The 16,895-nt window shown below is 42.9% G+C and overlaps 1 protein-coding gene across 1 annotated transcript in view; it reads right to left on the reverse strand.

Annotated features, from left to right (window-relative positions):
- Positions 1-314: 314 nt before the first annotated feature.
- Positions 315-16,895, reverse strand: part of RAPGEF3 (Rap guanine nucleotide exchange factor 3) — a 977,833-nt gene continuing 961,252 nt past the window's right edge. The window contains exons 26-27 of the mRNA XM_086964721.1: positions 11,331-11,402; positions 315-1,204 (exon numbers count right to left, since the gene is read on the reverse strand). Coding sequence (XP_086820847.1) covers positions 1,083-1,204; positions 11,331-11,402 — 194 coding nt within the window. The 3' untranslated portion in view covers positions 315-1,082. The remainder of the gene's footprint in view (positions 1,205-11,330; positions 11,403-16,895) is intronic.

Consider the following 16,895-nt stretch of genomic DNA (forward strand, 5'->3'; position numbering starts at 1 on the left):
ATTAACGATTGATTTCCCCTTTACACTGTCATGCTGCTAAAAAGAATCATCAGATTTTGTCTCTGGAGAAGGTCTAGAACTAATGGATCCGGCCCTTTCAAACACTATCTAAAGGGAGTCTTATGATGAGGTGGTTTTTGGGGAATTCAGTAAAATGAATGCTGATTTTAGAGGGTCTATAATTTAACCACGACATTCCTTAAGATTAAGTATTTTTTGAGACACACAAGCTCATGATTACAATAAAAACAACCACGTGTACCAAATCTAAGAATTCAACCTTCTCTGAATTAAGAAATCCCAGAGACATGTGAAAGATGCAATGTCATCATATTTAAGTAAAAGCATGATCTTTTTGTCTATCCAGCACTTCAAAATATATTATGGATTTTACATATTTTTCTTTTTACATAAGTTTGAAATGTAACAAAACAACATCTAGTTGCCAAGCAGGCTGGCATTGCTACAATAATGTACACTCACACCTCAGGGTATGATATTTCAAAGATTCATCTAAGCATACCAAAATCTGTAAGTCACCTGCAGAAATACTGTATTTTTGAGATGCCCCTTCATGTAATCCAACCTTTTTCCTTCCCCACTACTTCAACTGACATGCAGAACATGTTCAGCTACTCAGCATGCAGTGTTCTTAAGCTTAGATTTTCCAGGGCACTTATTCCAAAGTTTATTCTTTCTCACTGAACCAAACCCACAAATTGTCCACAACCAAGAAACTTAAAGTATAGCCCTTCTTCTCTAAGGAAAGACCTGAGAATTAGAGGTGAATAGCAATGTAGTCCTTTAAGCTAATCCTCATTGATGATTGTGAATTGCTGAACCAAAGTTATGCCAACAGTTGAGCAAAACATTGTCTACTGCCCTTTCATCATAGCAGCTGCAAAGATTCTCTGTCCAATAGCTGTGTGTGAAAGACATGACGTCAAGTGCCAAAGGAGGCCTTTCTCTAGGCCACTGCATTGGGGCCAATAGACATTTTCCTGTTGGTTCTTGGTTCACCTCACAGTACTGTGCTTGCAATAAACTTTGTTGTTCAGAATGGCTGTGAAATCATTTAAGTGTCATGAGGATTCCAGGTCACGTGAAAGCTGGCAGAGCTTCTTCTGGTTGTCAATGACCTTCATTTGCAGAATGTATGCCCATGTGGTGGCTGCACTCCTCGTCGTAAGGGACTGTTCAGAGCCTGCAAAAAATGTCAATCAAGAATTACATTTATGAAGAAGAAATATATGTAGATTTTTAAACTTAGTATGGTCTGTAGTTAAGTTACTGAGCCATGTACAACTGTGTCTTGTCGTTATGCATTTTTAACGCATACAAGTATATCATAGTGGCAGATAAACGTTTATCCGATAACAATGAAGCAAACACTTGGCCACCCCCTAGCTAAATTGCTGTTCTAAGAAAGGATGTTTAGGCCCTACTGATGGGTCCTGTGTTAAATGTCCGAGAAATATCCCCTTAATTAACAATACCGTAGAGTACATATTGCATCATTATGACTTTTTAGCACACCCTGTAATACCATTATTTAAGGATCTTTCATCAAAAAAGAAATACTTGGAAAGTAATCATTAAGCAAATCAATAGAGTGCCATCATTTCCGCAGGAGGTGGAGGATGTATCAAAACATTTCACGGACCTTAAGAGATGGATCTGTGAAATTGTGTCATGGAAGAAGAACGCCATGGCAAATGGTAAGTGCCCCCAATTCAATACCCTTTATAACATTTGGAATATAATGTCCTTTCAACAGTGGAAATCTTTGAGACAGAAGGCTTTGTTGGTGAGTTAGAGATTGGAGCCTAGAACGATGGTACAGGTAATGATAATGATTGACTCTATAAAAGTTATGAGAGCATTTTAAATTGTACATCAGTCACTAGCCACCTAAATTCCCTTTGATGGTGTATTCTATCCAGATTCTATCCAATTTCCATTTTGGGATTTTTTTAAACAAGTTTAATATTTAAAAAAAAGTATGGATTTAAATATTGTCAGTCATATTAGATCTGTTGCAACAAATTACACAACTATTACTGGACAACTTATACGGAGGGTAATTATGTACAAGAGCCCTCCTTACGACTGGCCTGATAAATGCAGTGTTACTTAAGGCACCTCATAAAATATGACCCCATTCTGATTGGAATTCATCTGGCGCATTAAGTACCACCCAATTCTGATTCCCCCCAGAATAATAGCAATAGAAATTGCGCAACTAATAATTACGATCCATCTGCAAGCGTTCAACTTAATTTTGATATGCATCACATTAGATTTGCCATGATAACATGAACCTTTTCTGGTGCAAAACATTGCCTCCTTATGTAAATGATGAACCTGAAGAATGTGTATCTAGATCAGCAGCTGGCCCAACATTAGTTACAAGACCATCTGAAAAAAGTGGTTAAATCATACCACCAAGGATACCAACTACCAATTCATGCCACCGTTTCAAAATCCCCCTGCCAAAGAAATCCTCTACTGCATTGGAGAGTTAGAAAACAAAAATCAAAGAAACCCATGTCACAAACAGATCATGTCTTTAGTAGAAAAATGTATCCACTGCTGAAAACAAGACATAATTTACAGCACATACTATAGCTCAAAAATCAGTGCCAACCACAACTTCAAATTCAGTGAGAATATCAGCACATATATGCTCTAAGACTCCTTCTCCTACAAAAACATCTCTGACATGCCTGTTTGGAGAAATTCCTTTCTCCTAAAGAAATAATAAAGAAATAATCCCTATAATAATTAGAATCCATGGAGGTATTGACAGATGTCAATGCCACAAACTAATGTGGAAAGGAGTTCACCATATAGTGAAGAGGAGCCATTAGACATGCTCGAAAATAAACATCAAGAAACAATAACGCCAGGGGAATCAATGAAGATCTAAGCTGACACGTAACAAAAATGGAACAAGGACAAGAACAGTTACTCGATTCATTTAAAAAGCAGGTCAAGTCACATTCTGCATTTCCTCAGATCAGAGATACCCTAAAAACTACAACTGCAGCACACGTAGCAGTTAAATACCAAACAAAGATATTACCTATGGTCTAATACCAGTTCCATGAAATGCATGACAGCCATCATTGCTCACTTACAGTCGTCAGATGGTGGAAAGACCCGCCTCTACTGTGTCAGCCCTAAATAACCTTTCAAAACTGCTGTAACAATAAGAAATGCCCCTGCCACGAATGATATTATTTGCTTCCAGGGAAGCAACACTTCAAATGTCCCATTTACTACAAGCACCTCTTTATACTCCCAACATCTCCACAGAGAAGACTAACATAATCAACATAAACAGCACTATCCAACTCTGGGAGAGCCTGCTGCAAAAAAAATTATATTGAACATCTTTGAATAATTTGAGTTCACTTTTGAACATTTTAATAACTGTTTGTTGTTGGGCTTTCCATGATGTCTTGGATTGTTGGGTATGAAAAAAGGGATTTTAACTTCAATACCACCATCTGTATTAGTTACAAGTAATTAATTGTTACATTTAAAAGTGAACACAAATGACCACCAGGTAACTGCTCGTGGTAGGTTTGGGACAACATTCTGAAGACATTCATAACACCACGTTACACTATTATTCAAACCACGCCAGAGATAGAGCTATATATTTTTTGGGGGGTTAGCAAACCATGGGAGAGATCGCTGCTAAGAAGATTTAACTTTAGAAGCTACCTCAGCTTTCCTATGGACAATTTAATTCAACTACTATACCTGTTTTCTCTTGCAACAAATCCTCTATGCATATTGTTGCAGTTTGTATTTTTGTTATCAATTTTATAATCCAAGTACATGTTTTTTTTCAATTCCCGTTCTACAAATGTATGGGTTTTATAAATCAATACCTGGACTTTATTTCCTAAGGATGTTGAGCAACTCCACAGTTTGTAATTCTTTTGGGTGTTTTTTTTTAATCTGCTGTACATCATACCAAATGAACACTCTTTTATTCCTAGTATGGATTTGTCTGGGTTAGTCTGACATTTTTAAACTGTGATGACTGTACATTTTTTGATCTTTGCTTTTATGATTATATATGAATAATCAATAATGTATGAAGTCTGTACCACTATATTCATTATGTAGTTGTATTTGCTTCATGTGAAAAATATCACACATGAAATGTAATAATTTGCTAAACATCGCATTTGGTAAGGACACATGCAATAAATTGTAAAGAATATTATCAATATATTATTTTACATATGCAATAAACATCTTGTAATTGTGTGAACAGCTATATGCAAGCACTTTTTAATGATGCATGCAAGACTGTCAATCCAAACTTCTCATAATTCGTGCATTCGAGTTCAAACAGCTATAGCAGGCATGTCCAAGGATGGTCCTAGATTTTCAGAATGTTCTCATAGGCAAAAATGTACATGCAGTGAAAGCAAAGATGCAGTTACCTTATTGATGGTTATTATAAAAATGTACATGATTTGTTGCGACTGTGGACATGCAGAAAATGTAGGACATCTAGTTTATTGGATGGAGCAAAATCCCACAAGACATGGTACTTGGATCTTCTCTTGAGGAATTCCGTATTGATTTCACTACATCTTAGAGATGGAAAATATTAGGGGATAGTATATATTGCTACAAAACCTATGCACGGGTAATAATGGATTACTCGGATCATGACACTGTTGCACATGATAACCATTAAAAACGTTGAAGGTTCTCTATATTTATGGCTTGATTGACAAATAGGTCAGACTTTTTTCTTTCTATTTTCCTGACATCTAGATGCTCATGGTGCCAATGAATCGCAGACTGGAAGAAAGTTGTCCTTAATGATGACCCCTTAACTATACTAATTATATCACTATCACAGTTGCAAAGGAAAGAGTCTTACACACATTCTCTCTTACATTTCTGATTATTTTCTTGCCTTGTTTCTGAAGGATTTGCATGTACTGACTGTGTTTAATGAGCATAATATTGTTTCAGTTTGATGAGTACAGATTCTTATGGGACAGTCTAACAGCACGGAATTGTATTCATTTGTGACAAACCAGATGGCTTGATGAAAACGTTACCTTCTGTAACAATATTTCTTGTGGATAGTATAGGCTCTTCACCTTATGAATTTCCACCACTTTCCCAACAATATCCCTCCTGCATCACTAGGTGGCCCTAACCCAAAGTTAAATTGCGCACTGCTTTGGCCCTTTTGGCACTTGTGACGACCACCGTTGATTATCCTGTCTGTCCTGTCATCCTGTCATGGATTATGGAGGTAGTATTGCACTGCACACCTGGGACCCTGTCTATGCAGCCACCTCTCCTTATTTGGATGAAGAGGGTATAAGAAAGATGAAAGAGTTATGGAATGACCCACGCGAAAGGCAGATAACACTTTCAGTAGGAAAGAAGAGCTAGTACAACAAGTTTATCTGGATAGATAACTGACTTGTGGCTTGTCCACAAGGCCCTGGAGTCATCTAACTCTACAGGATGAAATCACAGCCTCCAATAAGGCATCTTCAGAGTCAGAATTTGATCTGGTCAACTGTTTATTTGCTCAAATGAGGATGTTATAAGAGACACTAACACACGATGTAACTCCCACTGAGGAGAAACAAACAGAATTGGCATAAACAAGTAAAACTATTATTTCAGAGAAGCACCACTCCTGGCAACTTTAATTTAAAAAAAGTCTTTTCAGAGAGACACATGCAGGCAGATAGGGCAACCAAAGAACCTCTTACAGTACCCAAGGCTAAACTCTGCTGGTCAAGGGACAGAGTGAGGCAGAAAACATCAGAAATGCTTGTCTGAAATGGGTACATACCTCTGACTTGCACCACTGAGCACATTTGTTCCAGCACCCCTAAAAAATGCACTCTGTGGTGGGTTTCCTAGAAGTCATGAGGCCATCCATAACTTCAGGTAGCAAGCGAAAGTACTCTAGTTGACTCTGCTTATACTCCGAATCACTGACAAAATATCGAAGATCACAATATCGACCTACAAAAATATCGAAGTCAAGAATATCGACATCCTATCTACATTATGGTAAGTGCAAAAATATCGAGAAAAAAAATATCAATGTCAAAAATATCGTTAAAAATATTGTTTTTTTATTTAAGTTAAAAAATAATGTAAAATAAAGTTAATAATACATATAATTAAAATAAACAGTTAAAAATATTTTTAAATGCTTAAAAATTATAAGTAATATATAATTTAAAATACATTAAACATATACATATAATATATACACTTATTTATTAATATGTTTTCATATTTATTTTAATATCTTATACATTGTTTACATTTTTAAAATAAATTATTTATACACTACATTAGCTAAAATAATATAAAAAATATTAGATAGCGGAGGAAATAAAATTACTATTACAACTCCAGTGACTGCAACAGTAGGGAAAGGGTTGGATAGTGTAGGGGTAAACATTAATATTCCCACTCCAGTGAGTGCAACAGTAGGAAAAGTGTTGGATAGTGCAAGGGTAAAAATTAGTATTCCCACTCCAGTGAGTGCAACAGTAGGGAAAGTGTTGGATAGCGTAGGGGTTAAAATTACTATTCCCAACCCAGTGAGTGCAACAACAGGGAATGTGTTGGATAGCGTAGGGGTTAAAATTACTATTCCCACTCCAGTGAGTGCAACAGTAGGGAAAGTGTTGGCTAGCGGAGGGGTAAAATTGACTATTTCCACTCAAGTGAGTGCAACAGTAGGGAAAGTGTTGAATAGCCGAGGGGTAAAAATTACTATTCCAACTCCAATGAGTGCAACAGTGGAGAAAGATTTGGTTAGCGTAAGGGTTAAAATTACTATTCCAACTCCAGTGAGTGTAACAGTATGGAAAATGTAGGATAGCGTAGGGGTTAAATTAACATACTTATCAATTAAAAAAAAAATTGTAAAATAAATAACACATTTATTAATTATTTAATAATTAATTCTCTTACCTATATTAAACATGTGTGGTGCTGGCTGTTAGACTTTAGTTATCTTAGATATCTATAGGTCAGCATGTATCTAGCTTCCGTGTAGTCATAATAATGATCTAGTAGCTATTCATCAGGACCAATAACAACTTAATCTACTTAGTGATTGGAGTTTTAATGAATGGGCTTATTGATTTTCTCCCAATCACGCATGCCTTGGTTTCGGTATTGATTTGTGATTTATTTAGCGTTAACCCAAATTGAGCTCAACTTGAGTCGGCATACGAGGGGAGGTTGTCCGGAGAGCCAGTCCTGACCAAACTCATGCAAACAGCGTGCTATTGTGCACAACTCTAGGAGGCACCCATTTTTACCCAATTTGGGTCATCGCTTCCAGATTGCTTGATATATCAGAGATGAATGCTGGAGTTTAAACGGTTTGCAGTCCCCTTGGTTCGCTGTCTTGCCTGTTGGAACACCATGTTTTATTGATTGTCCTGTTTCTGACGTCTGATTGTTTGATGACTCTCTTGAATCTCCAGGACCTGTGGGCCCTGGCGTTGTTTGTGACCCTACTGAGATCTTAACTAGGCTGGGGACTCCTTTCCTTCCGATAAATTGGCTTTACTGGGTGGAGTGGGAGGTCCTTTTCCAGTGACCACTCTGCACTGGCTTTTTCTGGAGTCACAGCCTCATTTACTATTTCTTTTTTTTTTTTGTCCTCATCTTGCGATTACTGTATGCTTACGGAGTATCAGGTTTCTGCCTCTTTGATCTTTTAGCCTCATTTACTATTGCTATGATGTCCATGACTTCCTTAGCAGCCTCCTATTGATCCAGTTTGGAGGCCCCCAAATCAGTGGCCTCTACCTCTTGTCTTGACTTAGTCCACTTTATCTTTTGTAATGAGTGGTCCAGTTTTCCCCTGCTCCTCTTCAGATTTTGACCATAGCCATTGAAGTAGGGTTGGTCTATTATTAATACCTTTATGTAGTTTCAATATTTTCTTGTTTTTCCTTGGCTAGGGAATTCTCAAATCATCTATAGAATTTGGATCATTAATTGTAACTTTGTTTTGTGGTTGTAGTTGGCACCCTCTTGTAGTCCTCTACTCTGGGTGAGGCACTGCCTGTTGTACACAGATTGTTGTTTTGGTCCGGGGTGTGAACCTCAAGGCAGAGATCCATGTACACTTGTGTTGCTCCTTTTTTCTGAGACACCAAGTTTAGCTCAGCTACTGGAGCTGTACCATTGTTTGTGGACTTTGGTGTTCCTTGGCTTTGGTGGCATTGGTGTTGAGTGGGCCCATATCTAATATCTGGAGTGATGGCTGACTTTTTCAAGTCATTGACCAGAGAAGTCATCATTGCTGGCATGTTAGAAAAATTGAGATTTGTACCTTAATTTGTCGGCATGCAACAATGCAGCATTGGCCATAGCATCTAGTATTTTATTGATGTTTACCATTCTGCCATTTGCAGTGTAGTTGCTGGCTTATACCTTTTAGCACCCATGATCTTAAGCAACATTTCCTACACACTGACTTTCACGTTTATATGAGTCATTGTCTCTATATGATGTGTGTGTGATGTAACATACTCCGGGCGTATCAAGAGAGAGAGAGAGAGGACTAGAAAGCTAGTCCTAGTCCCCGTAGTTTATATGTGTTATCAAAAGAGACCAGCTTAAATATGACCAATATTGTTAGGACTCTGATTAGATTCGTCATGGGCACCTCGTTGGTGAGTTCATGAAGCCCTCACCCACCAACCTGGTTGGTGGCCTGCTTCATCATCTGGCTCACCCAGTGACACCTAATGTGTCCTGGGTGTGCTGCGACGCCTGATTACAGCGGAGCTGGTATTTTACTGAGAGTGCAGTGTGAGGTGTAAAGTGAAGTGTGAGTTAAAACGGCTTGGCAAGGGTCCCAGTACCCGAGGGTAAATTAAATTTTAATAACTGGGCCCGCGTCAGCGGTTAAAATAAGGCTTGGGGATGTTGAAGGGAGGCGAGTTACTACCTCCTACATCCATCAGTTGGTCGACATGTTTCAGCCAGTGCCTTAAACTAAATCTGGCTTTCCTCAGGACCTTTTTAAAATAGAGTGTAGTGCAGGATAAAAAGGAGAGTAATCCAGGCTATGTGTTACCCTCACTAAGGTGTTTCTCTAAGTGTGAGAGGGTATTCCCTTCTCATATATGCCTTTACCGACAACATTGAAGACATAGACAAAACATGTAAGAAGAGGAGAGTCAAATAGGCGTCTTCGCCACATAGTCATATACATAGAATGCCGAAGCTACAGTGCTCAGTGGGTAGACTACAGTCGGCAAAAGTGTAATGGCACTGGTGGTACCATTATTGTGATTATCGCAAATAATTGGGGGTGGTATATGCATATGTGTGATACCCGTGTTTTTGCAACACCACCCCCAATTATTTACGATAATCACAATAATGGTACCACCAGCGCCATTACACTTTTGCCGACTGTAGTCTACCCACTGAGCACTGTAGATTCGGCATTCTATGTATATGACTATGTGGCGAAGACGCCTATTTGACTCTCCTCTTCTGGTCACGAATTACTGCAATTTCAATTTAAAAAAAGAAAACAGACCCACTCTTGTTAGCTTTGCCATTTTTTTTTTGCAGCACTACAACAGAAACCTCTTATGTGATCTCTGTGCTTTATATCTACAAATCTGGAGAAGTTATTTCCTGAGATGAAAGAAAAATATTTCAGTGCCACCCCTTGATACAGAAATGAGACTTACAGCCTGGATATAATTTCCTCGCGCCTTTTCACTTCCTTGCTCTTCTCCGACACACACTACTTAAGTGTACACTCTTCAGCAGCCTCAGTGCTCTACGAAAATTAAGTTGTGTCAAAAGGTTCCCAAATCACACTGTATAGTTAAAATCTACTCTGCACACTATTAATGCTGATACTTCATGAGGCTCCAACAAGTTCCTGAGACAACTAGATAAATAAAGGGGATCACTACATTCTCCCGCAGTAAAATCACGCCAGAAATAACTTAGTATAGAGCACTGGTACTCATAGTACGGCCTGTGGGCCGCCAGCGGCCCGACGCGCCTTCACTGGCGGCCCGCGGACCTTGCCTTGCAGTTTCCGAGGCCGGCAGTAAACACAGAATACGTATTAAGTAGGTATTCACTACGTATGCTCCTGCGGCCATCTTCTGTGTTTACTGCCCACCTCTGTGACCTAATAGCACCTTCAGAAAGCTTCCCAAAACGCCCTTTAAATGTCAGCTGTTAGAGCTTTCCCAGCTGACTTTTAAACAGGTGTTTTGGGAAGCTTTCTGTTTGGACAGAGACTGATAGAGACACAGAGACAGATGGAGGCAATAGATAGAGGCAACGACAGATAGAGACACAAATACAGATAGAGACACAGAGACAGATAGAGACAGAAACAGATATAGGCAGACAGAGATAGAGACAGAGACAGACAGAGATAGAGACAGGGACAGACAGAGACAGGGACAGATAGAGCCAGAGCCAGATAGAGACCGATAGATACAGGGACAGATAGAAACAAAGTCAGATAGAGACAGGGACAGGGACAGGCAGAGGCAGTGACAGGGACAGATAGAGACTGATAGAAACAGGCAGAGACAGGTAGCGGCAGAGACAGACAGAGGAAGAGACAGAGAGACAAACAGACAGCTAGAGGCAGAGACAGCTTGAGGCAGAGAGAGGCAGAGACAGATAGAGGCAGAGACAGACTGAGACAGACAGTATTGGAGACAGAGATAGAGGCAGAGACAGATAGAGGCAGATAGAGGTAGAGATAGGGACATACAGATAGAGGCAGAGACAGATAGAGACAGACAGAGAGACAGCGAGGAGCCAGAGGGAGCCAGATGGAGGGAGACCGAGAGAGACAGACAGAGGGAGGAGGGAGACAGACAGAGAGAGACAGGCATAGGGAAACAGACAGAGGGAGAGAGAGGGAGAGAGGCAGACAGAGGGAGGAGGGACACAGAGGGAGACGGATGCAGGGAGACAGACGGAGGGAGTCAGACAGAGGGAGACAGAGGGAGACAGACAGCAGCAGGGGGCTGTGTTCAACCTCATGGTCCCAGTTTTTTTTGCTCTAGCCTCGCCTTCCTCCCCACTCGCCATCTCACCCCGCCCCCTCGGCCACAAACCACACTGTGAACTCGGCCCGAGAGAAAGTTTGTGAGTACCCATGGTATAGAGGGTCAGGGACCCTGGAAGTGGTGTAACTGTGTCTACAAATACACGTTTTCATTAATGAAACATCCTTAATATTTGTACAATTAAAACCTTATGCAGAACAAGCCTTAATAATATCTTCTTACATGTGGACATCCGCACGGCGCTGTAATCTTCCAGAACGTGGTGAGGGCGGCTTCTCAATGGAGACAGAGGGACTGCAAGATACATTTAAAGAAATGTTTATTTGAATGAAGAAATCTAAAACTGAACAACTGATTGATCTCAAAGGTTTTGTTGTTTTAAACACGATTTTCTGTAGGAACCCAAAAACGATCATTAATAAATAACGTTTTGAATATTACCAACTAGCAAGTGCTGCCACATGATACATTTGGCCCTGCCAGATGTCCATATGCTAGCTTATAGATATATTTTTGCAACATCTATTTATTGAAAATTTGGCAATAGGGTGACAACGAAAGAATCAGAGAGACACTGAGGAGCGTGTGTTGAGAGAAGCATAAGAAAAAGCAAGGTTCATTAAGATGCCGTACTAGGATTCACCTTTAGCGACACTAATAGCACAATACATCTACAAAAACCTAAAAACAAAACGGAGCCCGGTCCGGTGGGTAGTTGGCAATCGAACCTGCAGGCCATAAGGGGTCCTCTCTTCAATAGTTGAACCTTCTTGTGCACTACAATAGCACTGTGGAGCAGGGGGTGAGAGGGATATGGTGGAAGAAGAGAAGTTAGGGGAGAGGGGAAGCTAAGGGTTGGGGTACACCAGTGCCGCATCTGTGCACTAACTGCCATGGAGTCAGCCCATCTCCTCTCGGTCCACATGGCCTTTCACCCAATCTCCCAGAATGGATCATCTACTTCTTCGCTTGGCAGAGGGTTCAGTCAAGCGATGCTGTGACACCTGCCATGAAAGGGCACCATGTGGCTTCAAAAATGTATGACTGATCACTCAGTACAAAAATCATTTTCTTGTAGCCCCCTCCCACACAATACAGTTCAAGTAGCCATTATGTGTGTGAGGAGAGGGTGGGTTGTCGCCAGTGGAGGGGTATACATACATTGGCGAGTGAGGTGGCAAGGCATCTATTCTGCACTTGTGGGCGGTTGTATGTAGTAAGTCAGAAGGGCTTAGAGGAGGGCAGGATAAGGCGAGGGAGTAATTTGGAGAGCTCTATATCACTATAGCCAGTCCCATACTAGTGTCCAGTAGGTGGCAATGGCTTGCCAAGACCACACAATATGAAATGAGTGCTGGGTTCTTGACTACCAATTTAGCAGTCTGAGGAACAATGTCCAGTTTACATTCCGGTGCTCTGCCTAAACATCTCATTTTTATGTCTCGGCTAGCGCAGTCTGCACTTGCCCAGTCTCGCTGGCGAGATTTTATGTCTTCTAGTACGGGGAAAATGGGCCAGCTCTTCTCCATTGGCTGGCTTCCTAAATGGCGGCCAGCCATTGGAGAAAAGCTTTGTCTGTCACTTTAAGTCCCGTCCGTTTCGGATTGAGGGGCGTGTTTTTTGCTGTCCTTTCTCTCCGTGACGTCTTCAGTCACTCAACAAAAAACATGCGCCCCAGTCCGAAAAAAGGACGGGGCTTAGTGACTGACAAATGCAGAACGAGCCGTTCTGGAGGAGAGAGAGGCGGGTGCCCACCCCGCATGTCTGTTTAGTGCTTAGTTTGGAAGGAGCCTACCCCTCGTTATTTCACCCCGAGAGAAGAGCTGCAGCAAGGCTGCAGCGCTGGGCCGCACAGTGATTGGTTCGGGACACCCTCCTCATCATCCCAGGGCCGCGCTGGAATTGGTTCCAGCCGCACGGGAGTCCCGTCACGTCATCACCGTGCCCGCCTGCCATTAGACTGGCCGCAAGGGCTTCCCCCAAGGCCGGCCAACTGCACCGGAGGCCGGGGAGCGGAAGTCAGGAGCCGGCAGCCGAAGAAAGGAGCCTCCGCGCTGCCCATGGTGACCGGGTGAAGGAGGGCGGTGACACTGGCTCCCCCAGTGAAGCTCTCCCAGGAGTGAGAGAGCCCCGCCGCCGCCCTTGATAAGGAGCAGGGAAGCCCAACGGAGACGCCGCCTCCCAGCAGCCGGCAGCTGGGCAGCAAATCGAGGAAGTCCCGGGACAGACAGAGGAGTCTGCCTCGGCGTCCCTCACAGCAACGCCCGGTAGGTCCTTTATCTTCAACCCCCTCCGGAGGTACAGCAGGGAAGCCGGGCCCCTCTTCTCATGTCAGACGTGGGGCAACTCTTGTGGGTCCAGTCCTGGGGAGGTCTCTATCAGGAATGGGTTCGATCTCCCAGTCACTTCGGCTTGCCAGGCAGTAGGGTCTTTGCTCCCCCATTGCTGAGTCCTCTCGGGATCTCCTAGCACTCCACTCTGGGCCGCTCAGCTCAGATGCTGGCCCTGTTCTCCTCAGGAGGACCCAGCTCACTCTTGCTCGTGCGCTGCCCCTCTCATCTGCGAACGTGCTGGGCTCAGATACACACATCACCGTAGGCTTTTGCGCGGCTCACTATGTTGGCCCGTGGAGTGTCGCCAGGCAGGGCTTCCGCATCTAGGTTCCGTCTTCCTTGTTCAATGTAGAGCGGTTCACCTCAGCTAGATTTTTGGGCCGCCATTGTGGGAAGCTGCACCTCGTTCCTGCGTTTCCTCATTTCTTCTGTTTACTCCGCTTTCGATGGGCACAAATCACTGTACAGGGTGTATTGCTGCGGAGGGAGCACGAGGCACACTGCCGGTGCCTGTCCCCGCCGCTTCTGAAGAGGGAGCCGACCAGCGAGGAAGGGAGACCGGCCGCGCAACAGAAAGAGACCCCCCCCCCCGAGCCGGTAAGTGAAGCCGGTTGGTATTTTTCGCTTTTCTTGCCTCTGTTCCCTGATTGTGCTTGTTTTTGTTGCCTCTGTTCCCTGCTTGTGCTCGATTTTCTTGCCTCTGTTCCTTGCTTGTGATCGTTTTTTCTTGCCTCTGTTCTCTGCTTGTGATTGTTTTTTCTTGCCTCTGTTCCCTGCTTGTGATCGTTTTTTCTTGCCTCTGTTCCCTGCTTGTGATTGTTTTTTTCTTGCCTCTGTTCCCTGGGGCGTTACTGGGCAGAGAGCTCTGTGTGTGTGTGGCTCTGTGTGTGTGTGGCTCTGTGTGTGTGTGGCTCTCTGTGTGTGTGGCTCTGTGTGTGTGTGGCTCTCTGTGTGCGTGGCTCTCTTTGTGTGTGTGTTGGGCTCTGTGTGTGTGTCTTTGTGTGGCTTTGTGTGTGGCTCTCTGCGTGTGTGTGGCTCTCTGTGTGTGTGGCTCTGTGTGTGTGTTGGGCTCTGTGTGTCTCTCTCTGTGTGGCTCTGTGTGTGTGTGTGGCTCTGTGTGTGGCTCTGTGTGTGTGTGTGTGTGTGGCTCTGTGTGTGTGTGTGTGGCTCTGTGTGTGTGTGTGTGGCTCTGTGTGTGTGGCTCTCTGTGTGTGTGTCTCTGTGTGTGTGTGTGTGTGTGTGTGTGGCTCTCTCTTTCTGTGTGTGGCTCTGTGTGTGTGTGTGTGGCTCTGTGTGTGGCTCTCTCTGTGTGTGTGTGTGTGGCTCTGTGTGTTGCTCTCTGTGATTGTGTGGCTCTCTGTGTGTGTGTGTGGCTGTGTGTGTGTGTGTGTGGCTCTGTGTGTGTCCGGCTCTCTGTGTGTGGCACTGTGTGTGTGTGTGTGTGTGGCTCTGTGTGTGTGTGTGTGTGGCTCTGTGTGTGTGTGTGGCTCTGTGTGTGTGTGGGTGGCTCTGTGTGTGTGTGTGGCTCTGTGTGGGTGTGTGGCTCTTTGTGTGTGTGTGTGTGGCTCTGTGTGTGTGTGTTGGGCTCTGTGTGTGTGGCTCTGTGTCTGTGTGTGTGACTCTGTGTGTGGCTCTGTGTGTGTGTGTGTGTTGCTCTGTGTGTGGCTGTGTGTGTGTGGCTCTTCGTGTGTGTGTGTGTGGCTCTGTGTGTGTGACTCTGTGTGAGCTCTGTGTGTGTGTGTGTTTCTGTGTGTGTGTGGCTCTGTGTGTGTGTGTGGCTCTGTGTGTGTAGGTCTGTGTGTGTTGCTCTGTGTGTGTCGCTCTGTGTGTGTGGGCGGGTGGGTGCGTGTGGCTCTGTGTGCATGTGTGTGGGTGCAAATGCAATAGGTCTCGCATTTGCGAGAGATTAAGCTATTGGCATTGTAAATGACAATGCCATTTATTTATATGTTTTAAAAATAAAGTCATGAGCAATGCCAATAGCTCTAACTTTAACAAAGACGAGACCATTGCATTGTAAATGCTTGTTGCATATGGGCTCGAGTTGTCATTGTTTCATTAAAGATTTGAAAGATGCCCTCATATTTGCTCTGTCAATGGGATTCACAGAAACGCCATCATGTCAATGCACCAAATCACATTTATTGAAGCTGGCAAACTTAACATTTCTAAAGAACAGTAAGCACCACTACCGACTCACTATCCTGTCTGTACCAACACCGTCGACAGTTACACTGGTAGGAGGGTTGGTGTTGTGTGCATCCACTACTGTGCTGCTGTTTACTGTCACATGATCCACCCACACCCTGCACTTGCACCAAATGCAGTCACCATATAACCGCAGTGTTTACTGTAATGTTACTATGTACTCCATCCTCTATTTTGTATCCTCCCCAGCCCTGAGGAGTCGCGGAAATAGTGTTTTTTCTTGCGATGAAACACGTATCGGCTGGCTATGAATGAACAATAAAAGAGGAGCCGAAATACTGGTGGTCCCCTTCTTCATCTATAGAAATTTGAACTTTTATGTCCATTGAGACATCTCTTGTGCTTGTACTTTCCTGTATATAGTGTGCAGTAGGTTTTGTCTACAAAGATTTGAAAGACGCCCTCATTTTTGCTCTGTCAATGGGATTCACAGAAACACCATCATGTCAATGCACTAAATCACATTTATTGAAGCTGGCAAACTTAACATTTCTAAAGAACAGTAAGCATCAGTTGCTTGCTGAATTGCTATTATGCCCCATCTCCGCACACCGGCATCAAAGGGGCAAGAACCTTTGTTAAAATGCAAACATTGGAACTAAGCATGGATCCTCAGTCTTGAAGCTGGCCTTGGGTACACTAAACATTTTGACTTGTACAACTACAGAGTGCCTACTTTTTCTTAGACTAAAACGTATATACAGTGGTGGCTAGTGACATTTGAAAGTGGTAGGGTGTAAAGGTTCAGGATGAGTGCCCTGTGGTGAGCGATCGTAGCAAGTGATCCTGGTCACTATAAGATGGGTTTAGGAAGAGGGGGATTTCCACTGGGAAAATTGTGAATCAAGAGTGGGAAGATGGTTTATTTTGAGCAGATTTGAGAAAGAAAAAGGTTAATAAAGCACTGTGAAAGTATTGTTATAACATTAGCAAAGAGATGTCATATAATGACTTGGGTAGCCGCTTATTCAGTATAACCAGAGAAGTGCACAACACAATTTGAGATACCTCAAAGATTTTCTAAGTTATTGATATACCTTTACAAATTAAATCTACTGAGGAAATGCAAGTTATTGTGATTTGTCAGATTGGACAAAATAGGACAGCAAGGAATAAGCGTTAACTGGCAGTAGCCCACCAACTATGCAATTTATGTCTCATTCAGGTCACTTGTGACCTGGTGATTCAATTAGTACAGGGCCATTAGGGGTGATTCATGTCACTTGACCTTGTAACTCTCTGTATT

This window comes from Lissotriton vulgaris, chromosome 1_1 (assembly GCF_964263255.1).
Source record: "Lissotriton vulgaris chromosome 1_1, aLisVul1.2, whole genome shotgun sequence".
NCBI lineage: Eukaryota > Metazoa > Chordata > Amphibia > Caudata > Salamandridae > Lissotriton > Lissotriton vulgaris.